This window comes from Anolis carolinensis, chromosome 3 (assembly GCF_035594765.1).
Source record: "Anolis carolinensis isolate JA03-04 chromosome 3, rAnoCar3.1.pri, whole genome shotgun sequence".
NCBI classification, from domain to species: Eukaryota; Metazoa; Chordata; class Lepidosauria; order Squamata; family Dactyloidae; genus Anolis; species Anolis carolinensis.
Genome location: NC_085843.1, coordinates 206,337,244 through 206,363,088, shown reverse-complemented (window position 1 = coordinate 206,363,088; position 25,845 = coordinate 206,337,244). Strand labels below are relative to the sequence as shown.

The 25,845-nt window shown below is 37.6% G+C and overlaps 1 protein-coding gene across 1 annotated transcript in view; it reads left to right on the top strand.

The window, feature by feature from the left end:
• dntt (DNA nucleotidylexotransferase) overlaps positions 1–25,845 on the top strand; it is a 163,751-nt gene that overhangs the window by 40,041 nt on the left and 97,865 nt on the right. The window contains exons 5-8 of the mRNA XM_016995901.2: positions 6,313–6,483; positions 8,045–8,116; positions 12,827–12,950; positions 15,136–15,268. Coding sequence (XP_016851390.2) covers positions 6,313–6,483; positions 8,045–8,116; positions 12,827–12,950; positions 15,136–15,268 — 500 coding nt within the window. The remainder of the gene's footprint in view (positions 1–6,312; positions 6,484–8,044; positions 8,117–12,826; positions 12,951–15,135; positions 15,269–25,845) is intronic.

Genomic DNA, 25,845 nt, shown 5'->3' with positions numbered 1-25,845 from the left:
ACTCATATGCAATATGGCGCCATCATGAAATGAGAATGCTAATAGGATTATGAAAAATGCAAAAACAATAACAACAAAAATACAGGTTGAAATGCTTCAGACCAGAAATGTTTTGGATTATGGCTTTAAACATTTTTTTTGGATCAACTGTATTTTCAAATAGGTACATTATGAGAAATCTTAGAGATGGGACCCAAATCTTAACATGAAATTTATTAATGTTTCACATATGGTTTATAAATACAGCCTGAGGGTAACTTTAGAAACGATATTTGCAATACAATGTTCCCTCACTTATCGCTGGGGTTAGGTTCTAGGACCACCCGCAATAAGTGAAAATCTGTGAAGTTGAGCCACTATATTTATTTTAATATTTATACATTGTTTTAGTAGTTATACACTATTTTAAGTCTTTATTAACCAATCGTGTGTTGATAAATTGCCTCCTTCTCCTCCCGTTGCCGCTTGGGCTCCTTTCTCTCCCTTTGGCTTCTCTTTCCTCCCTTCCTTAGGCTGTAAATTGTAATTTTTTATGATTTATAATAGTCTTTTAGAGTTTATTGAAAAACTGCAAAACAGCGAATCTGCAAAAAATGAACCATGAAGTAGTGAGGGAACACTGTAATTTTGTGTATGAAACAAAGTCTGTGTACACTGAACCACGAAAAAGCAAAAGTGTCACTATTTCAGTCATCCATGTGGACCATTTTGGATTTTGGAGTATTTCAGATACTGGAATTCCGGATAAAGGATGCTTAACCTTTAGTGACTTTAATATCCCTAGTGAGGAAAGAAATAATGAAAAAGTTGTCAAAAGCTTTCATGGCCGGAATCACAGGGTTGTTGTGAGTTTTCCGGGCTGTATGGCCATGTTCTAGAAGCATTCTCTCCTGACGTTTCTGATTGGATAAGATCTGATTATATTATTGCTGAGTGTCCAGGTAAAGGAAAATAGTTTAATACATATCTCCTACTTCCTCTCCACTCCATTGAAATAGAAATGGCCATCTTTGTTGCGAAAGACTGCAGTGGAGACAAAGGATGCATCTAACAATAATTGGTCTCTGTGTGTATTGGGGGGGGGGGGGGGCAGAATTCTGTATTGGTCATACACATTTGTGGGGGTTATGTATGCCAGTGTTTCTCAAACTCCGTTCTTCCAGATGTTTTGGACTTCAGCCCCCACAGTTCTTAACAGCTGGGATTTTTGGGAGCTGAAATCCAAAACACCTGGAGGAGCAGAGTTTGATAAACACTGGCATACATAACCCACCTAAATTCACATTTGGTGCATCCACATTTTAGAATCAATGTAGTTTAGCACCACTTCAACTGCCATGGCTCAATGTTATGGAACTCTGGGATTTGTCATTAGTGAGTCACCAACACTTTTTGGCAGAGAAGGCAAAAGATCTTGGAAAATGATATCTCCCATTATTCCATATAATTGTGCTATGGCTGTCAAAGTGGTGCCAAACTACATTAATTCTAAAATTCTAATTCTAAGATGCAATAAAACATATTTGTAGGGATTATGGTTAGGTGTGATCAAAACAAAATTCTGATGCACAGTGACCAAGAAAAAAAGCAGACTACAGTGGTCAAATCTGATTTAAATTATTGTAATCACTAGTGAGGTGCCAACGATAGACTAGAGGCTTATCTAGTGCATGACAGTAATTACATACTATCTAACTGGTTGCTGATGAGGACAGGACAAATTTAAGACCTCCTTTCTACTTCTGCTCTTCAGAAAGATATCTGTAGAAGCATAAGGTCTTTATATAGAGAGATGGAGATGGATTGAAAGCTGGTTCTGCCTGATATCTGAAATACTTTATTTTTGGCCTATTGCTTGTAGGAATACCACCAGCAATGTGTAGACAGTAGGGCTGTGTGACTGATGAAAAAAGGTTTCAAAACTCATTACAAAATTAGGGGGTGCCAGCATTTTGTTTCTAAAGTATTTCTAAAGTATAGTTAGTGAAAACTGCATTACTATAACAAGAGTAACAAAATTATGTTACTTTTTCATTATAGTAATTGCGCAAGTGGGGAAAATTCAGGAGCTTCTTTCTCCCTCATTTTTACAGCTGTTAGGGTGAAACATGCTACAATGATATAACACATTTACCACTGTTAGCCCACCATGTTTCAGAAAGTTTCACTTATCCACAACATTTATAAATAACATTTATAAAAAGAGAAACTGCAAGAGCTCTCTCCTTGAATTTTCTATGACACAAGATAACAAGAGATCATTCCCCCAACTTTCAGAAATATTCATACATCTACTAATTTTAGGTTTTTTGTAAGTTTTGACAAAAACTTTTTTTAAAAAAGGATACAAAAGCTATCTCAGTGAATGTCTCTCATATTAACCAATAGAACTTCCATTTAGGGATTTCTTTCCAGCCCAGGATAGATTTATTTATTAGAAGTATCAGTCAATTCTCCTTTTTGTGGATTCAACAATTTATTGGAACTCTAGCTGGCTGCTGCTACGGAGGGATAAACCTCTTCCCTATCCTGAATGAGGCTTTCTGATGCTGAAAAGAATTCTGGGAAATGTAGTTTAGGGCAAGGCCTTTTGAATTCTCTGGCACAGGGCTCCTCACCTTTCCAAACTACATTTTTCAGGATTCTGTGCATTCTCAGTCTCTTTTTCAGTGAACTCTGCTTTCTCCCTGCTGCTCCCTTCTCCAAATGGTGAGAGGCCATTAATTTAAAGAGGAATGGCAACCTTTTTGGCTTGGCTTTGCTTTGCTTGCTTGCCGAACATGAAACTGACTTTGGGAGGTTTTTGAGGTTTACAAAATTCAAACAAAAAATATTAGGTAAGTTTCCATTCTTAAGCTTTTGGTGCGGGCCACACTCACATGTCGGATATCATATCGTAAGTATGAATGTAATGGATTTGATCCGACTTACGACAACTAATTAAAAATCTGCACAGCCCTAGCAGCCAATTTTCTTTTTAGTGTAATTTGCAGTACTGTGGTGGATGTGCCTGCAGAAGATCTATTGCATAAGTGACCAAAATGGTCAGTATTCCTCTGTTAGTAATCTTAGTTCATCTTGTCCCCCGCCGTCTTATCAGTAGAAAACTGATAGATGGAACCAAACAGTTCCACAGTGTTGCTCTTAGTATATGATGGAGAAGATACTATCTATTTCATTAGGATGTTTACACCAAGCCAACAGATGCCTCTCACTATTAAGTACAGATTAGGTCCCCTTCTAGGATGCAATCTTCATAATATCCCACGTTTGTTAAATCTGAGCTCTTTACAGTGCATATTCCATGGATAGTCAATTTAGATTACACTGCAGTGAACAGAGATAGAGGTGGTGAAGTAGAAATTATTTTTTTAATCTTGAGCAAATAAATCAAAACATGCCAAATTGTGTCTTATGAAGAAAAGCTGCTCTATAATTTATTTCTGTGTTTGCTGGCAAAGTTTTGTTGAGGGAGGAATACATATTCAGTGTTCATCTAATTGTTTATTTAAACCCTCTTAATGAGCTCTGGTAGCTGGAGAAAACATTAAGTAATGAAAACACCATTTGAAATAAAGTCTTTTGATGGCATCTTTCAACTGATTGTCAACAATATTTGACTAGACATGGCATTTTAGTTTACTTCTCAATTTAAGGCAGTAATGTATTTTCCTTCATACCTGTCCACCCCCTAGTAGAAAACAGTGAGCATATTCCCAAAAATAGCAGTGGCATTATATTTTATGTCATTTGACTTGATAGCATATGCATCTACTGGGTGATATTTCTCTTCCCGTCCCTTAGAAAAAGGATATGTTAGGACCGTGTTCATTCTTTAAAGCCATCATCACTATCCCATGTAAGAAGGTCTGGTACTGTTTAATGTGTAATAGCTCACTGAGAGAGCCTTTTCTACTCCTTAAGACAGTCCTTTTAAAGCATTTTGTCTTCCATAATATACTGCTGAAGAATTTCTGCCATGACATTTCTAATATTTTGGAAGACTCTTTGTCGCCTGTATTCTTGAACAAAGGCAAAGAACCTCTTTCAGCCCAAGGATTGAAAATAATTTTGAAGATATTCTCAACAAACGCAAAAGATGGGAGTAACAAAAGGGTCAGATCAAAAATTTGAGCACATTTTTTCTCTACACTGTTGTTATCTGAAATTAAGCCTTAGGAAAAGCACTTAATTTTTTCTGAATTGAGAGAGGGGTGTTTGCTCAGCAATTTTGTTGCATTTTTAAAATTTTTAAAGGGGGTCCTGGACCCATAACCCAAGAAAATGTGGAGGGATGCCTGTACTAGAGGTAAAGTTAAAGGTTTTCCCCTGACATTACGTCTAGTCGTGTCCGACTCTAGGGGTTGGTGCTCATCTCCATTTCTAAGCCATTGTCCGTAGACACTGTGATCGGCATGACTGCATGACTGCATGGAGCACTGTTACCTTCCTGCCAGATCTATTGATCTATTCACATTTGCATGTTTTCGAACTGTTAGGTTGGCAGAAGCTGGGGCTAACAGCGGGAGCTCACCCCACTCCCCAGATCTGAACTACCTTTTGGTCAGCAAGTTCAGCAGCTCAGAAGTTTAATCCGCTGCACCACTGGGGGTACTGTACTACCAAACAGAAATATTTGAGTCTAAATGCAGTAAAATCAACTTTATTCTAGGTTGATTGAAAGTGCAAAGAACCAGGGAGAAGCAAATGAGGCATCTCAAATCATAATGTTGTGTCTGAGAGAAACATCTGCCACATTTTTTCTATGATGGAAAGGGATACAGGTGTCAATTGTTTAGGGGGATAACTGCTTATTTCTAAATATGTGAAAAAGGTACAAACAAGATTTAATATGAATGTTCATTTCATTTTCAAAGTGAGGTTTAGTTCTTGCATTGCAATTACAAAGAAGATATATTTTAATTATTCAAAGAAAGCTCAAGTATTTGGAGAAATACATAGGGTTTCTTGTGCTTGGAGTAGGCCCATAGAAATCTTGTTCAACTCATGCTATCTAATCTGACTCACCTGCTGTGACATAACAAAATCTGCTTTGAAATCATGGGTAATAAATCATATCAAGATAATTTAGTATACTGAAAAAGGTTTGAAAATGAAGTGTCTTCTTATTCTTTTAAAAAATAAATCTCACACATTAATGCAGCTTTGCTGCTTGAACATTTCAGTATGTTATCTACATTTGCTAGATGTCATAGTTTGCCTTTTTCTGCTGTTCTGTTGTTTCCCCAGTGGGCATAGGATTTGTGTTATCATTTGTCTAATCCTATATGACAAATCTAATGCTTTGTAGGTTGTTCTTTTTTCTTTTGTACATCCTGAATTGGGAACTGAAAAGAGGACTGTGTATAAAAAACAGAACAGCCATTGGTCTCAATTGATGAAGACAATGTGTTGTTTTAGACCGGGAAAATATTTGACATTTGTGACCTTTCATTGTATTTTGGTGACCTTAATTAAAGCCTTAATTAGTCTGAAGCTGAATCTAAATTTCATCTCAGAGAATATAGGTCCTCAAGTGCCCATTTGTCAAGATAACAAGTTGACTAGATGGAAACAGCACCAATATGTCTTCTGTTGAAAGGAAATGCTGTTAAATTTTCTCTTGGATTTAGATGTCTGTTTTGAGTTTTCTCATTTTAATTAAAAAATAAATAAATCTGCAGTACAGATAATTAGGCCTATTGCTTGTTATTAAGGAAAATGTAAAGAGGCTCACTGGTGGAGAAACTTGAAATGTCTAGAGCCAACTACACTGACATTTTCAAGTGACAAATGATGTGTTAATGTGGATCAGGTTTTCAGACCACTAATGGATTTTCTTCAAAATATTCTATCTCTCATTTTCCCTTCTTGTTAGAGGACTTGCTTCCTGCCCGTCAGGTTTTGGAAGCAGGTCCTGCCACAGCCTGTTTGTTTGAGTGTTTCAGAAAAGCACAGATGTCACACAGTGACGTGTTTGACAAAGCAGATTTGGGCAGATGTCTCAGCATCTCAGGAACTCTTTCACCTTCTCAGGCTCTGGAGATTTGCCCAAATTGGTGGTCGTAAGTCAGTTCTCCATCTATAGGTCAAAAAGCCATGTGGTGATTCATGGAGAAGTCCTTTATTAAGCATACCTAGGAACAAAATGTCACAGTAGGTTAGCATCTGTTGCTTTATATATTTACCATGGCATAAAGAAGTGCACCCAACTTGCAGGTTTTAAATTTTCTTAGTGGCTTATTTAGTGCACCCATTTTATTAAAATTCTTGCATCTTTCTGTCCTCCCTGTGCCCCCTTCTCATCCCAAGGATGCTTTTGAAATACTGGCTGAAAACTATGAAATGAGAGAAAATGCGGGGGCTTGTCTTGCATTTAGGAGAGCGGCTTCTGTGTTGAAGTTTCTTCCATTTGCTATAGTTAGATCAAATGATATTGAAGGATTGCCTTGGATGGGAGAACAAGTCAAAGGCATAATTGAGGTGAGTTCTACAGAAAGTGTGATTCACACACACTTGCTGCATTCATGTGCCAGACCAATCCATAGTGTGATTTATTGAAATACAGCACGTTGGTATTAGGATGGAAAGGTATTTGGACACAATTGTCTTAGATATGCTGGCTGGGCTGTGGCGCAGGCTGGTGAGCAGCCTGCTGCAATAATTCACTCTGACCATGAGGTCATGAGTTTGAGGCCAGCCCATGGCGGGGTGAGCACCTGTCAATTAAAAAATAAAAAATAGCCCCTGCTCATTGCTGACCTAGCAACCTGAAAGATAGTTGCATCTATCAAGTAGGAAATAAGGTACCACTTATAAAGTGGGGAGGCAAATTTAACTAATTTACGATGTTGGAATGAGGAAGTGCCGTCAGAGTGGATGATAAAGCAGCTGCTCCCCCCTGTGGCCAGAATTGAACATCCCCTCAGGAGAAGGTTAAATTGCCTCTGTGTCTGTCTCTGTCTCGGTTCTATGTGTATATGGGCATTGAATGTTTGCCCTATATGTATATAATGTGATCCGCCCTGAGCCCCCTTCGGGGTGAGAAGGGCGGAATACAAATACTGTAAATAAATAAATAAATAAATAAATACAATCTCCAAAGTTTTGTTGCGAGACAGTACACAGCTGGATTCAAAATTCAGATAATTTGTGAGGGTTACAGTTTGTTTCCAAGAAATAAAGTGAACATAAAACAATGCATATATTTCAAACTGACAAAAATATGCATGATTAAGAAAAATATATTTATGTGAATAATTGAAAAAACAAAAACAGCATTTCAATGGGGAAACATTGTTTTAGATAAATTGTTCAAATATATATGTAAATTAGGAAGATACATAAAATCAGTTTCATACATGAAATTAATGCAACCCTATATAAAACAAGGGTTGGAAGAAATTGCAGGGAGAATTTGGAAATTGGGAAGATTTTCATATTGTTAATGATGTGGACATGTATCTTTGTTAGCAAGGCATGGTTTGTTAACTACCCATGAAACATAATCTGAAGCCATGGTTTGTTGTTTTTTAGTCTCTGGCTATTCGAAACTATGACTTGTTGTGACATCTAGAACTGTGGCTCATTATTGCCTTGCTTCCTTAGTTTCCCTGCCATGAAAAAGGAAGTGACAAAATCAAGCCAGAAATGGAGAAGAGAAGCCATGGTTTATTGGCCAATCTGCCATACAATTTACAGCTTAAGCCATAAATCATGGTTAATATAAACTGCTGAACATACAAATGATCCCATTAGTATTTCAAGGTGAAATTCTTACATGATGTTAGAATAAAATATCAAAGAATAAGTTAAATGAATAATACACTAATTTAAATAAATGTTAAGAATTCTGAAAAATCAGTCATCTACAGAAGTATGAACTATGAGTAGAAAGTAAGTCATCAAAATGAAGTTTAAAAATTGTAATAGCTCAAAATCAGAAAGTCCTTGGATTATTACTTTATAAATATATCCTATGAAGCCTTTTTCTACAATAGAAAACCATTTACGTTGGATAATTAGATGACTCTAATCTATACAGGATATACTAGAAGAAGGGCAGAGTCCTAAAGTGGAAGCAGTCCTAAACAATGAAAAATACAGATCATTCAAGGTAAGTCTGCATAATTCCCTTTTGTTTTGAGCTACCAAAAGCTTTAGAAAATAAGTATGTCTATGAAGTTCTTGGTATATGCACATCCCAAAATGTTTTTGTGAGAAAATCATGTAAAAACATATTTTTGTTCACCTCCCTCCCTACTATTTCCATACAGTCCATTTTTAATGGTTTTTTAAGAAGACACTTTTTGGTAATTATTTTAAAAGTTAGTTGCTAGAAAGGAATTGGAAATTACATAGGACTGCAATACTAAAGTGTAATACTTTGCTGTTGTTCAGTGGTTGCAAGCTCTTGTTGCTACCGTGTTTCCTCGAAAATAAGACAGGGTCTTATATTAATTTTTGCTCCCAAAGATGCTCTAGGTCTTATTTTCAGGGGATGTCTTATTTTTCCATGAAGAAGAATTCACATTTATTGTTGAACAAAAAAATGAACATTTATTATATACTGTACTTATAATAATCCTTATGTTTTATTGCTGCGTTTTAACTTTGTCTTATTAATGGTTTGATTTTAATCGTATGTTTTAATTTTAATTCGTGTGTTTTCGGTATTTGATGTTTTATGTATATATACTTGTTTTGCATTTGTAAGCCGCCCTGAGTCCCTGCGGGGAGATAAAGGCAGGGTACGAGAATAAAATATTATTATTATTATTATTATTATTATTATAGTCTTGCCATCACAAACCAGCATAACCAGACAAACTGTGAATCCTATCAAGAATTTCTTGTTACTACCATTATTTCCATGTACAACACTCTATGGTATGTACATTTACCGATCTTACATGCTCTGGTGTTCTGTTTGGCGGGCATGCTTCCAAAGAAAAACTTTGCTAGGTCTTACTTTCGGGGGAGGCCTTATATTTAGCAATTCAGCAAAACCACTACTAGGTCTTATTTTCTGGGGATGTCTTATTTTAGGGGAAACAGGGTAGTGCATTAAAGTCATGTCTCAAAAATATGTGTAGCCCTTGAACACTCTTATTTATAAGTTAAATCATCTCAAACAACTTGTTCCTTTTCAAGCTGTATGGCCTTGCTCTATTACAATCATCATTGAGATTCTTGACTGTCTGAATGTATACTGAAAAACTCATTGCATGTCCTATAAAATGATAAATAATGGATGACAAGTGACTTCTGCTTTTCACTTTTCAAATAGTATTTGAAAATATTGTGAAGATGTAATTGATCACATGTGCCATTCATTGAAGCATCTGGGCAATATGGTTGTGTTTAGGCATGAAGGTGGCTAGCTACCTTTCATACCACAACCACCTTCAATAAAGAGTTCAAGGGCAGGTTGTGAACTTGTAACTGATAGGAGAGTAATGTACTGAAACGGAAGTGTAAACAAATAGAATCATAGAATCATAGAAACAATAATAGAGTTGGAAGTAACCTCATGGACCATCCAGTCCAACTCTCTGCATCAAGGACCTCCATGTAATGAGGTTCATAGGACTTGTCTACACTGTAGAAAAAAGTTGTACTCACCTCATAGGTGTTGTGATCCTGACATACAGTATTATTGATGGTTCTCTTGCAGTGTCGTTCTTTGGGCTTCAATCCAGGTCAGAAAACCTTGACTTTTACACTGCAATTTTACAGGAACTCTGTAGTAGTTGGTCTTCCAGGAGTCATAACCTCATTGTGGAGTTAGTGAGGGAAGATTATTATTTCCACTACAAAGTGATTCCTTGCTCAGGTTGACTTCTGAATTTTTAAAAGAAGGTACATGTGTGCAGATACTAGCATATCACTATATCATTATCAGTGCACCTTGGCTTAAGAGAAAATACGTATATTCTCATGTATGGCAGGAAAAAAGCAGAGTGAATACAACTGTGTGGCCAAAAATATTGCAAAGGACTTGAAATGCAGACCTTCCCATAATACTGAAGTGAATTCACTAGGTGGAATGTGTGGTTGGTCATGGCGATCTCACCACATTGTGTATGTCATGAACAGAGGCCCCATCTACACTGCCATTTAATGCAGTTTCAAACTGTATAAGGTGGCAGTGTGGATGGGGCCAGAGTCACTATAGGATCAGTTTGGACCAGGCAAAATGCAGTGCCAAGCATGCTTTTTTGTCAATGTAGGCAAGCACTTAGTGTAATTTACTTACTGTGAAGTAAACAGTATTCACTAGAAATGGCAAAGTTTAAATTTGTTTTTTTACTGTCCTATATACTCCATACTTTACACACACACACACACACACACACACACACACACACACACACACACACACACACAATCTTTATTTAGGACCTAATAAAACTTCTTTGAATCCCCCAGATTCTGTTAACTGCCAGACAAACTGCTAAACAAATAAAGTACTAAAATTAATAGATAAAGATCTAAATAATTTTTGAACAGTGAGATTACCAAATATAATCACTCTTGCTCCTAAACAGCAATCCTTCCACAAAGGGGTGGTAATTTTACTTGTCATATCTAAAATGTTGAGTAATACGTATTTTAATTGTCCAGGATTTTGATTCTTTTTTTCATTATCATAATTGCTTTTAAAAAAGCAATAATCTCATTAGAATGATGATAAAATTAGAATGGCCCACATTCCAAGGCTAAAAATAAAGAAAGCGAGCTTTATAAAGGAACTCTGCAGCCTATTTTCACACCCTGTGCTTGGTAGAAAAATGTTTCACAAGACAAACTAGTAACAAAAAGCGCATAAATAACAAAAATATTCTTCTGGGATATTAATTTGATCTGATAAAGCTTGCTTGATTATGGTTTTGGACAAATGATTTCCTTTTAGGTTAGAATGCTTTGAAAATGCTAATGTGGTATAAAGGTGTTGGACTGGGACTTGCAAGATACTAGTTTTCGATGTCACTGAACTGTGAAACTAACTGGGTGACTGTATACCAATGATCTCTCTCAACCTATGAAACTCATTGGTGATAGTGTGCCAGTGACTGTTTCTCAGTCTGATCATCTTCTCAGAGTTGTTGTGGGGAGACTGATGAAGAGAGCCATGTGTGCTACCTTTAACAATTGGTCGCCAATTAAGGACAAAAATTGAAGGTTAAATGGTAGATTTCATCAAACAACACTATGCTATATGTACATATTTGGGGGCATTTTCCTTTCTCTTCTGTGCTGTTCCTGCTCAGATCCATTACTTCATTACAACAAATCATGTGCAAAGTAACATAAAGGATACATCAAAATAACTAAAACCAGGTTGAAATCGTGAAAGAAAAGTCTGGCAGCCTGAATGAGTGATTTTGGCCCCATAGAAGAAAATCTAGTATGAATTTACCTATTTCTTTTTGAAAATGAGAATAACTATTTTATACATTCCATTAAAATAAGGATGGGAAACATTTTACCTTTCAGATATACTACCTACCACATATCTCACATGTCTTAATGTCCAGGGCTTTGGGGAGCAGTGGTCTAACCACCGTATCACACGGGGGAGTTATCCCCATGCTGTTTCGCCAATAGGTGTAGCAAAATGGCAAGCACAAGGGGTGACTCTGTCACGCCATGCGCCGCTTCAGCACAGCAACACTTCCCCCATCACATGGGGCGAGTATCACCGAAACATGGCAGGGCTCCCATGTTTGGGGTGAAGCACCCAAGGATGTTTCTACCCCAGTTGGGGGCAGGGCCTCCTCTGGAAGTCACACAACATTGTGTAATGGTCGGCATGGGACTCCGTCACCGAAGAAGGTTGGAAGCATCCTAGGACACTGAATTTGGTAAATGTGATGAGGTCATTAATCAGGGCTTCTTAAACTTTTTCAACTTGCAGCCCCTTTCCACTGGAGAAATCTTTAGACAACTCCAGGTATATAAGTATATAAAATAGGAATAAAAATATAAAAATATTACAGATAATAAATCAGCATTTGAAAGGTGTGCTAAACAGGCTGATTTTCCTTTTTGTGGAGGACATCTGAAGCATTTTCCACAGAGTCCACTATAAACACTGCACATTGTTGTGAACAGATTTGTGTAAATGGGTGGCATTCAGAAATCTTCTATTTTTTCCCCAATTTCTGTAACCCCAACATTGATCTAAGGAAACCCCATTTGAGTTCAGGACCTACAGTTTAAGGGCTTCATCACACTTACTAATTTAATTGTCCTATGATGTTTGCCATCCAGTTGAGGGATGGATGTGCATGTAGGCCATCACACGACATCCCTCACCTTCTGGCAGAAGTCCTGCCCCCAACTGGCATGGAAGTATCCTAGGACACTTCCTTGTCAACACAGGAAGGCTCCAATGGAGCCAGCACACTTCTTCCCCGGTTGGGCGATACTTGCTGGCAAAATGGCACGGTGTGTGCATGTGATAATGTCCTACGAAGCGGTGGTCTAAACTATATATGAAGGGCTATATGTTGCTCATTTCCACAGGAAAGACTATAATCAGTTTCATTTTGTACCATCATGGAATTGGAGAACAGGAAGGGACTTCAAAGATAATTTCTTCTTGTTCCTGTGTCAAGTTGGAAACATTTTGCTTCATAAATGCTGATTGAAAACCTGCTATGCTGAGACATAATATACTGTTAATCCTTCATGCAGTGGCTAACATTTGCAATGAAGTCATCACTGGGGTTTGCTTTTGTGCTAAATTGCACAGAAGGGAACATGTGATAGCCAAAATATCTGTTTTTAATTAAATTCTATTCTCTCCAACTTATTGCAGCTCTTTACCTCTGTGTTTGGAGTGGCACTAAAAACATCAGAAAAGTGGTTCATGATGGGATTGCGGAATCTGGAAGATGTAAAGCTCAACCAGAACTTGCAACTGACAAGAATGCAAAAAGCAGGTAAAATTCCAGTTGACGTTTAATTTATTTTAAGTGAAGACTGTATTTTTAAAATTCTATAGGCTAATCTTATAGCACATAGAAAGAAGTTAAATGAACTACTCTAGTTGGACCTAACTTCTTCTTTAAAGTAATATACAATTGTATATGTATTATACATTTTCAGTTTCTTGCTTGGCTTCATTGTTTCTGTTATGTGAATCAATTCTGACTCTATCCTAGTATTTTTCTGGCAAGATTTATTCAGAGAGGGTTTGCAATTGCCTTCCTCTCTCAGTATGAATTGCTCAAGGTCATCTGCTGGATTTCCATGGCTGAATGATAGTCAAACCCTGGTCTCCTGGGGTCAGTCCAACACTCAAACCACTACACCATGCTGGCTCAGACAAATACCAACTCTTAAAATAAAATGTTCCATTAAAATTAAAAATAATTTCTGGCCCAGCTTTCTAAATCTCTCCCCCTGGATTTCATGTTCAAATGGCTGGCTTACACTTGAAAATGACATTCATTCTTCACAGGAATAAAACAACCTGTGCTTGTGGGGTTGTGTATGACAAGCAACCTAATTTCAAAAGTTCTCAGGAAGTGATCAGCTGAGACCTCTGCAAAAACAACAACAATCAAGTCAACTTGCTAGATGCAAATGAAGGAAAGAGAAAAAAGGATGGTGGAAAACTAAAGGAAATTGATTCCACCTATTGCAAATTTTGGCTTTCAACAAATAACCCATGAAGTAATTCAGCTCTCAACAGCAACATCAAAAAAGATTTCTCTTCCCTGATTAAACATAACCAAAGATGAAAATCACACTAATGTGTATGTCAGTCCTTCTGACAAGGATTATCCTTCCTTGGAGAAAATGGGAGGTTCTTCATATCAATGTGGGAGCTCTAGTTTGAGTTGACCAGCTTCAGTTATACTACCATGGCACAATTTAATAAACTGGGTTTATTCATTTTAATATACGAGGGCTATCCAGAAAGTAGATTACGTTTTGGAATTAAAATGAACAAAGTATAGGAGAAAACATTTACCTTATGCAGTTGAAAGCCACACCCAAATATCACTTCCCAACATAGTCGCCATTCAAGTCTAGGCACATATCATAGCAATGAGTGAGCTTTGCAACTCCATCCCCACCAAATTCTGCAACTTACGCCCTCAACAGTGTGCGACCCACCGCGTGGGGCCTAGCGTCCCCATGAAACAGCAAAATCCCCTCACTATTGCAATGCTGAAACACAGCCAGGCTGAACAATGAATGCACCAGGAAGAGAGGAGCGGGGTTCTTCCTTGCTTGCTTTTGCTCCTCTCTTCCTGGTGCATTCATTGTCCAGCCTGGCTGTGTTTCAGCATTGCAATAGTGCGGAGATTTTGCTGTTTCATGGGGACGGCAGGCCCCATGTTTCGGGTCACACACTGTTGAGGGTGTAAGTGGCAAAATTTGGTGGGGAAGGAGTTGCAAAGCTCATTCATTGTTATGATAAGTGCCTAGATTTGAATGGCGACTATGTTGAGAAGCCCTGGTGGCAAAGTGTGTTAAAGCACTGAGCTGCTGAACTTGCCGACCGAAAGGTCACAGGTTCTAATTCCGGGAGCGGAGTGAGCACCTGCTGTTAGCTCCAGCTTCTGCCAACCTAGCAGTTCGAAAACATGCCAATGTGAGTAGATCAATAGGTACCACTCCGGCAGGAAGGTAACGGCGCTCCATGCAGTCATGCTGGCCACATGACCTTGGAGGTGTCTACGGACAACGCTGGCTCTTCGGCTTAGAAATGGAGATGAGCACCAACCCCCAGAGTCAGACATGACTGGACTTAACGTCAAGGGAAAACCTTTACCTTTACCTTATGTTGAGAAGTGGTATTTGGGTGTGGCTTTCAACTGCATATGGTAAATGTTTTCTTCTATACTTTGTTCATTTTTAATTCCAAAACATAATCTACTTTCTGGATAACCCTCGTATTTCTAGGATACCTTGTTATGAGGCTATTGCAACCTTTTGAGATAGCTAATTCTTAACTAGCTGGCACATGAAAACAGAGAGTAATTTGACAAACATCCAATTAGTCTAGGTTTCAGCTAGACCTTGAACTTCAGTCTTCTGTGTTTTTACACTTAGAATACAGTCCATTGGGCTACCTCATTAGGCCAAATGAATAATATAAAAAACATTTTTCAGGGTTACAACATTATGAAGATCTTATTAGCTATGTATCAAAGGCAGAAGCAGATTCGACAAGCCTAATGGTTAAGGACACTGTATGGAAATTTTCCCCCAGTGCTTTAGTTACTTTAACTGGTGGTTTCCGAAGGTGAGTACATCAAACCATAGTCCTCTAGACAATTTTTCATTTGTCTCTGTTTGTTTATAAAGCATGCTGCCTTTAAAGGCTCTGGCATTTTCTTTTGGAGTAACTTTAATAATGTTTTAAAACTCTTGGCAAGTCAGAGTTGGTCACAACTGGAAAAGTAATTAGCAAACAAGAACATATGGCATTTGGGACTTGTAATAGTTATTACAGTGTTGTTTTTGCACAGTACATCTGTCAACGGGCTTTGCACTTTCTTTTGTTTGGGGGCTGGGCTTGATCCTTTCTGAGGCAAAGAATATTTATTGTTTCGTCCATTCAAAAAGATATGTTTCCTTGCCATGGTATAGTAAACATGTAGTATGAAAAAAGAGAGAAAATACAGAAGTAAAACTGCTTGTTAAACCTAGCCAAAGTGACTTTTTACATCGAAATATACTGGGTTAATCCCAAATATAGCATGAGAGGTAGGCCACTTGAGCAAGGATTTTCTTCTTATCTCTTCAATTAGAAGAATCTGAAAATGCAAGCAGCAGTGTTGTAGCAACACATCAATTCTATCATTTTCATTTTTACAGAGATAATAATAAAAATAAAACTTTTTTTATATCCCACCCTATCTCCCCGTGGGGACTCAGGGCGGTTACCAACAAACGAAGGCAAACATTCAATGCCTGTAACAAAGACAAAAACCACAAAATGTAAACAAAAATCACGAATACATTTAAGTTACAAGACCAGGTATTTTGTAAGGTTAATATTTTGAATTTGAACAGGGAAAAATCAGAGGAAGGGCCCCTACCAGGCAGGCCCTGTATCCCAGAATCTGATCCCAGGTTTTCTGCTTTAGACGGAATTATATGAGCCCATACTGTCAGATAATCTGGGATAAACAGAAAACCTGGGATTAGATGCTGAGATATAGGGCCTGTCTGGAAGGGCCCAAAGAGATTTTTTGCTGGATCAGTGGATGAAACTGCTATGATTAAACTGAGAACCTGGTAGGAACTGAGCAGAAATTTGCAAATTTCCTAACTAATATTGTTTTTGCAATTCCTAGGAAGAACTGTGTGGGAAGAAAACCAGTATGGCTAACATTCTGCAATTTTGCAGGGATTTTTGTTTGTTCCTGTCATACTTTCCCATAATTGTGCATGTGGTTGAGAAGCTGGGGAGTAAAAACCAACCAGTAAAAACCATCACATTTGATCATTTAACTATGCATGGAAAACTGTGCAGCTTTCTGAGAAAAACAACCCACCTGCTTATGGTGTTTCGCACTGTGTTTTTAAAAGTGTGCAAAATGCAACACCCTGTATGTTACATCCTTATACCAACAATACAGCATTTGTAGCAAGTTGTGGTGAGAAAAGCGATAGAAAACTAGAGAGAAAACAAGAGATAGCATTCCAGAGACTTTTGACAGCTTCCTCTTACATAGACTTCGAATTGGATCTTGAAATTCTTAGGGGAAAAAGAAGACAAGCAGCAAAAGAAAATTTGATAAACTGAAGCTGTGGCCTTTATTGATTTAAATGTGATGCAGTCCAAATGTTATGGGTCAGGAAAAGGCAGTCATGAGAACTGTGTGGTTTTCAAAAAACTTCACAGTTTATTGGCAAGAGGTGCATCTTTCATGCATGTAGTTTCCCATCATTGCAGGGAAAAATTCCCGATTGTCCTGAGAGGGTTGGGACAATCTCCCCCTCCCCAATTTATTGTTGAGAAGTGGGAATATTGAGTTTTACCATCACTAGAACCTGGATGTGGAGGGGATGACAGATGTTACCACTTCTGCCATTCAAAACATCCCAGCAGTTGAAAGCTGCGCATTCTGGCTGTACTACATATGCTGAACAGCATGGAAGTATGCCTTGCTGAGCTGCTTGTGAAGATCAAAGCAAGCAGGTTTTGTGCTCACAGCTTCTTGCAAAGAGGCCTATGTTTGGGTTCACTCTGAGTTGCTTCTTCTCTGGTCCCTATTTAGGAACATAGGAAAGCGGTGTGTATTAGTAGGTGTTCCACGAACTGTGGTGCAGTGTTTCATTTTGACAGAGATTAGATGAAAAAAGAGCTAAAATCCATAAATGCCTGGTCGAAAACAGATGGTCCAACTTTGGAGAGCACTTCAGCAGGATAGAAGGCGTATGTGGAATTTATGTATTCATTTACTTTATTTACACCCCAACTTCCTCCCCAAGGGGGCTCAATAATAAGAGAATAATGAGGGAATTACAAAAATAGAATTATTAGGAATATTGATACTGGGATTTTCACAAGAGCCCATGAACTTTGTTGGGGCAGGAAACAGGGGAATCAGTGGAGAGAAGGTTACCTTGGATGTGCCCTTCAGTATACACAACAAATCTTTAAAATGGTCAGAAATGCTCAATTGGAACTGGGAAATTTTTATTTCCTGGGACTACAGTTCCCAGGATCTAAAGCCAGTTTGGCTTTTGAGCATATTGATTAGAGGTTTTGGGGATGTAGAGCCCCAAAAGGAAAAGGCTTCCAAGCTCTGGTCTTGACCCCTCTGGGACAAACAGTAAGATACTTGTAGTCTCTAATCACGTAAAGATACAGAAAGAGATAACTGTAATATTTACCCCTGTTTCAGACAATACAGGTTGAAGGCTGATGTTTCTCAAAGTAGTTCTCACAGCTGTAATGCCCTGTCCCATACAGAGCCTATCTATGCAGACTACAAAGAATCTACTTACCCCGTAGGTGCTCTGATCCTGATGGACAACATCCATGGAGATTAGTTTGCAATGCAGTCCTTTCACTTCATTGAGTTTCATAAAACCTTGTTTTTTACCCCGAGGCATAAAAAAAACCCTGGACTTTTAGCTGTGTGGACAGCCCTCCATGAAGCCTGGTTTTGATGTGTCATTGGGGGAAGGAGTTAGTGATCAGTGGAACTGATTGGTGGATGGTGACTTGGGCCAGACCAGAACATTTTCTTTCCCCAGTTAATTTCTTTTTGAAAGAAGAATATTTGTGTTCAGATCAATATTAGCAAATCTCTACTAAAGAATATATATATATATATATATATATATATATATATATATATATATATTGGGGGTGGGGGAATGGAGTGGCCATATCTGGAAAAAAAAATAAGGACCACTCTCTAACAGTGAGGCAAGTGCACCGAGCATGTGTGTGTGTGTGTGTGGGGGGGGGGGGGATGTCCGGTTATAGCAATTTCACTGTAATGTATGTGGTGCGTATGGCATTAATGGGGTCACTGTAAGGTCAATGTGGATTGGGAAAATGTGGTGCCAAACAGATGTTTTTTCATCTGCATAGAAAAGCCCACAGAGACTTTATTGCTTTACTGCTGTATTTTCCCTAGAAACAAATGAGGTTCCTTGGATAGCTTCTTTTATGCTGAAATGTTTCCAAATGGCTTCCTTGATAGTAGATGAATATAGATGGTGCTTATTGGCCTGATCATCTCAAAAGTATGAAGCCTGAGGACAATTGATCAAAATTTTGAGTCATTTCATTTTCATCATTACCATAATGCAGATGCGTACATGCACCCTTGATGCTAGTTATATTAGAGAGTTATTCATTTTCTGTAAGTCGGCTTGCTATCTTTATCAGAGGAAGTTGCAATTGCTGTTTGTTTCTCTGTTGTGCATGTTTTGAAGTGCATTGATATAAAGAGAAATGTACATTACTCATCCAGCTTTGTTCCCCAAGGTTTTTACACATGCCATCTCAACAAAATGTGACATCAGAAGCTAAGATAGTTCTCAGCAATCTGTTTAGCTTGTGTGATGCATTTGTGCATAATCTTGGGATGCATCTTTCTCTTTGATTTGCAAAAACCAAAATGCAAAAAAGCGTTTGTCAGAGGAAATTCATATTTAGAAGTTGCTTTGCATTTTCACTGACCTGTAATTTGTGTAGACCTATATACAACAACTCCCACATGTTCTTGGAAATTAAGAAGGGTCAGCCCTGTACAGTATGACTGTCATTTCTATGGGACTAATATATGGTTTCATTTATCTACATCCAAAAAAAGTTCTCTCCAGACATTTTCTAGATTCTCCAGCATGATCTGGGGCAGAAGTCCCTTATTTCAGTAGAATTCGCTGTTATCTGTGGTTTTACATATTCACAACAAGTCCAGGAATGTATCCTGTTTGGATATGGTGGTCATACTCTAATTATAGGGGAGACAGCCAATGACTGCCAGGTGAGGTAGACTATATTTTGGAGGAAGGAACTGGCAAAACCATCTCTGAGTATTATTTGCCTAAGAAAACCCAATGAAATCCATGAGATCACCATAAATCAATAGATGACTTAAAAGCATTCAGAGAAACAATTTCTGTGCTCGGGTAAGCCATTGGATTATAACTTCAATAAAGATTTAAGGCTTGCGATCTTCCTAAAAGGGCCATGGGAACTGACCCTGGGTATAAAGTCAATGGAATGGAAGTTAAAGTCAGTGGTACTGGGAATAATCCCTGCTCTCATCTAAAATTCTCAGATTGTCACTTTTCTGACTCTCAGAGTTCCCCAAACATAAAAGCGTAGCAGAGATATCAGGTGCTATGATAAGACTAGACTAATTTTTTGATCAAAATGACACTCCTTGGAGGGAAGGCAAGAATCTGAAACATATTTTTTAGAGCATAGCAACATGTACTGATACTGAGCTGAAACAGTGGCCAGTTTCTAGCCCATTATTATTTACACTGACTAGCAGGAACACTCTGGGATTTTAAGCAGAAAATATTTTCAGTTCTACCTGGAGAGCTTCCAACTTTATGATTGTATGTGAGGGGAAGTCATAGAGAGGAAGGAGCAAGCTTGTTTTCGGATGCCCTGGAGACTAGGACGTGGAAAAAGGACCTCAAACTACAGGAAGGGAGATTTTGACCTGAACATTAGGAAGAACTTCTTAACTGTGAGAGCTGTGGAACTCTCTGCTCCAGAGTGTGGTGGAGGCTCCTTCTCTGGAGGCTTTTAAACAGAAGCTGGATGGCCATCTGTTGGGGGTGTTTTGAATGTGATTTTCCTTCTTCTTGGAAGGGGGTTGGACTGGATGGTCCATGAGGTCTCTTCCAACTTATGATTCTATGCTATCGATTGAACTTTGGAAAGTTCTGTATGCAAAACAGGTATTTAGCCCATCTCTTCTTATTTATTTATTTATTTATTTATTTGCGACATTTATATACCGCCCTTCTCACCCCGAAGGGGACTCAGGGCGGTTTACAAGTATATATACATACAATATATTATATTATACAACTATATTGCAATATTATTAGTAATATTGCATGTAATATAAATATACAATTATAATAGTGAACCACAATCATTATTACATTGTATTACAACATAGTATTATTATTAATATTAATATTATATATATTCATGTGTGTGTGTGTGCATGCGCACACACATACACACACGTATATATATATATATACACACACACACACGCACAAACACACACACACACACACACACACACACACAAAGCATGTTACTGGTAGGAGGGGCCTTCAGCTGGCTCAAGGAGACAAGATGGAGGCTATCTTTGCTGGCTCCCTCTCTGCTCTGGCATCAGAGCGTCCGTTGGAGATGGTGGGAGGGGCCTTCAGCTGGAGCAAGGAGACAAGATGCCATCTTTCAGGTTTCATTGTTGTGTTCAGAAAAAATAGTACTTTTATTGGAAACTACTTTTAGCCAAACCAGTGATTTATACTTTCTTCTATGACATTCAAATCAAGCTGATTTTCATGGACCTACAGTAAAAAAAGGCAAGTTACATGACTAGGCATCATTTCAGCAGCAGGTCAGGTCTTCTGATAAGAAATAAAACACAGCAAAAGGATATAAAAAAACAGATCCATGAATGAAAAAAGACAAATGAACATCCAAGTATTGTTCCTCTCATGTTTTGTGTATTACAGCCTGATGTAAGAACAGGGAGTAAAATGGTTCAAAGGTAATCAAAATCTAGAAATATGTGGTACACTGTACCACTTCAGAACTGTGCGGGTATTGTTCATTGCTTCAGCTGAGGTATTTTTTTGGGAATTATTTTATTAATTATTTGACACAAACAATCTAATTTACAACCAGAAAATATACATTCAAAAATAATGAAACGTGTCTAGAGCAGTATTCAAATGGCAACTTGTGCAAAATAAGTATAACATACTTTACCATTCACTCAAATTTAAGATATTTTCAAAGCAAAATCCATGCAAACTATTCGTGACTAGAATTATTGGTTACTATGTTTTAGGAAAAACTGTTTCCATCTGGATAATAGCAATAGTGTCACCAGATACTTCTCTCCCCCCCCCCCCCCAAAATATCATATGCAAAAATCCTAATGCAATTTTTTTAAAAGAAACTCCTTGCAAGGAAGCGAATATATCTTCATGATCAAGAGAATTTCAGAATAAGTCAAAATGCATCATGATATCACATTAATAAAAAATAACCCCATAAGAATGGGAACAGGCAGTAAAGTATTTTCTTGTGATTTGAGCTTTCTGACTGTTTTACATACACAAGTATGGATAACTATAAAAAAAACCAATTTGCATAAATTGAAAGATGTTTAAAGTCATAATCAAATGTTTCATTAACATCATCCCAACATATAAGCTTTTCAGGAATCACTTATTTCTAATTTTGTAACATTTCAGATTATCCAAATAGCATTACATATTTTTTTTTAAAAAAATTTCCCTTTCCCTCTTCTTTTTTTCTTTTTCTTCTCTCCCTTCCCTTTCTTTTCTTGACAACCATACATAATACCTTTTCTGAACACAAACTTAATGTTCACATCTCAAGAGTTCTGCCATCATACATATACTATGGAAAAGAAAGACACATCAAATAGTTCCAAAGGATTATTCATCATGTCTTTCTTCAGAAGGAAGTTAAACAAATTGATGAAAATTCAGATTTTATAATAGTCAAACTTGAAACCCCCATGTTGAAAAAGTCTTTCCTTCTAAAAACTTTTTGAAGAGTTCCCAGTCTTTCCTAAACTCTGAATGGTCTTTTGACTGGAGATATCCATCAGAATGTCCATCTCAGCCACCTCCACCACTTTTATGATCCATTCATCCATTTCTGGTGTTTCCTCCAATTTCCTGGCTCCTGCATAAACGATTCTCACAGCAGTTATCATCAAGGTGAAGAGTTTCTCGTGTGACTTCAGCAGTGGTCTGTCTGTTATTCCTAGTAGAAATATTCCTGGATGAATAGGTATTTTTAGCTTTAATATTTTTCAGCAGTTTTATGGACCTCAATACAAAAGTTTTTTCCTTTATCAATATAGGATTGATAAAACATTTTCTAGAATTTTTCCAGAAGTGAATAGCTTCTGAAAGATTTTATTTTTACTCTCCAGTGGTATTCTCATTCATCTAAGCTGATATCTTAGGGTCACCAGCAATAACAACAACAGCTTCTGATTTCCTGGATTAATCATCTTTATGATCTTGTCCAATTAGGATTTGCTAAGTAAGGAAGGTTATATTTGATCTGTCTATGTCATAATGCCACTGAATGCAAATGAAGGCAGTTAACAGAGTATTTATGTTTTATAAATAAGCAAGCATTTTTACAAGGCGTGACAATGAGGAAGAGACACAGCCAAGAATATTAACAAAAGTGTGGTTTTTGCTCATGTAGTCTTAAGAGCAAGATAGTTTTAAATCAACTCTATCAAATTTACGAAATGCTGAGAAAAGTGGCATGTTGATCATGAGAAAATGGAACTGGCATTAGAGTCCCTTTGTTAGTCCTACTGGGAACAATTAAAAAGCTAACTCTAAGGGCAGCAGGATAAGTGCAATAATTACTCATTTCTGCTAGATCAGACATGTAATAATGGTGTGCTAATTATAGAACTGAAAAAGTCAATTTCTTACTGCTTAGCTTTTCTTATTTGCATTGTAATCTGCAGAGTATGATACACAGTGGGGCCATCAAGATGTTGGGATTAGAACTCTGCCCCATCAGAGGGTGCCAAGTCAGAAATTTGAACATTTCCTCAATAACTAATCAACATTTTGGTGAAAAGAACATGGTGTAATCTTCCTGTCCTACTTTGTAATGTAAACTGGGACTAGGGATATGTTAGCCTTCCAGAGGTTTAGGATTACTGAATCTGCACACCCCATATCGTTGGACAGCTGTCTGGAACAAAATACCTGGAAGGCTAAGAGTTTCTTACTTCTGATGTAAATTGTGATTTACAAGAAGTAATTCCTCCCCTCTCCTGTGAAAAGGTTAAAATCCCAGGGAGGAAGCTCCTTGGTAGGTGATATTATTTAATATATGTGTTTTAAATTTTTGGTTGAAGAGAGCTGAATACAAATGTCTCTTGACCTAATTTACCTCACATATGCATGTTGCTCAGGTTACATGTCTTATGCAAGGAGGAGATGCACAACTTACGAATCTATAGTGAAGAGTAGGAGAAGGAGAATGGAAGACAGGAAAAGAAGGGGAGAGCATATGCAGCACTGTTAGTACTGGATCTCAGTACAGTTTGAATATCCTTTTTCTGAATTTCCAAAGTTTGAAATACAGTACTCCAAAACTGTCCACATGACATCTTTGCTTTCTGATGGTTCGGTGTACATAAACTTCATTTACTATGTAAAAATATTGAAAATTACCTTCAGATTATGTGTATAAGTTATATAAGTTATATAAGTTATATATTGCAAGCATGCACGCAAGCACACACATACCCCATAGCCTTAGACATTGTCTTGTGATTTAGAGCATTTGTTTTCTTTGTAATTATTCAGTTTCCATAATCTAGGAAAGTAGACATAACATGCAGCTATGGTAGTTTTACTAATTCTATAAGCAAATATCTTTGACCTACTTATTTCTGGTGCTTATTAGACATGACTTCATAGTTCCATTGTTCTGAAGATCTGAGCAAATAGGATTTTGGGGTATTAATTTTATTACATGGCTGCTTAAACTTGAAAAAGTATTGCTTTTTCTTTGCCCTTTTAAAAAAAGAAAAAGCTTGTTTCTATTTTTACTCATCAGAATTTTAACCTTCTTTTTCTTTATTCCTACTATCAAAATGATGTTCTTAAAACAATCTCTCTAAAGAATGTTCAACCTTGAGTGTTGCTAAAGCCATAGGCAAGAAGGAGGCACAGGTAACCCTGCACCTGATATCTGACATAAAGAGAGCATTATAACATATCCACAGAGAACAGAAAAGTGTTTGTATGGGGTTCATAACCTGCTGGTGATGTTAAAGGTCAGGAATGGGGAATCCAGTATATGAGAGGGGATGTTATCTTCCAATGCAGCCCTTTGTTGGCTAAGCAAGTTCAGGGATGTGATCTTGCCACCTGATATCAGTGATCCTAAGTCCCCTCCGTCTCCCCCAAGAAAATAGCAGGATTCATCTACTCTGCATCCCACTAGAATATGAGGCCACAAGGAGATTGCTGATAAGCCTCTCTGGTGTTCCACTGGATGTAATATGTTATACAGGGCGGAGGAATTATATCTGAAAACCAGTATGGTGAAAAAATGTCTGGAAAATCAGGAGGATACAACTATACACTTAAGTGTTATATTAACATTTGATGCTTATTATATGACAGCATATATCAAGAATGGGTAAACTTATATCCGCCAACATTTCACAGATGGGAACTGGGGCAGGGGTAGCCAAGCAATAACAGAGTTAGCAAACGTTATTAATGAGAAAAAAACATGCAAGCAAGGAGAGTCTGCAGGATTTTGCATTTGGCTGAACTTACTAGGAAAGGCAACAACATTTGAACTTTGAATTCAGTATGCAACCAAGTAGAAGGGAAATCTGAGACATTTTACAAGAAGTGCAGAATATGGGATGAGGATTAATCAGGGCTGCCTGATTCAAATTTGGAAAGTTGGAGGATATGCTGTTGCTGAAATTAACTGGCAATGTGGTCAGCTTTGTATGGTGTAAGGAGAGTTGGAGGTTGTGCGAATTGTCTTTAGGGAGCACACACAGAACCCATTGCAGTCCTATATGTCTTTACTGGCACATTTTTTAATAGAAAGAGAATCATTATGGTCTGTAGTGGGATTGGAGAAAATTGATGCTTCCCTGTTCTGTATTAGGCTAGGGGACCTTTTCAAAAACCTAGATTGAAGGGAGCTTTTTCTGAAAAAAAAGTAGTATAGGCTATGTATGGGAGAGAAACTGCCTCCTGAAGTGTACAATAGACTTCATCCCATTTGAGGCACAAAGCAGAGGAATCATTTTCTCCTAGCATTTTGTGCCTTTCTGTTTTTTAAAAAGATAATTTATTCACCCCATCACATATGATGAACTCTGTTTCTAGACAAATCCTCCATTTATTGAGCTATCAGACAAGTGTAGTCTCTGCCCATGCCACTTCCCTTTAAAAAAAAAAAAGTGGGAAACTTCACAATTGCAGTGGTCTGCAATCAAAATTAAAGTCCTATGAAATACTGATTACTGCTTTAAGGAGTTTAAAGAAGAACATCCCTGGTATTTCCATTTTTTTAAAAGGGAAAAAGAAACAGTT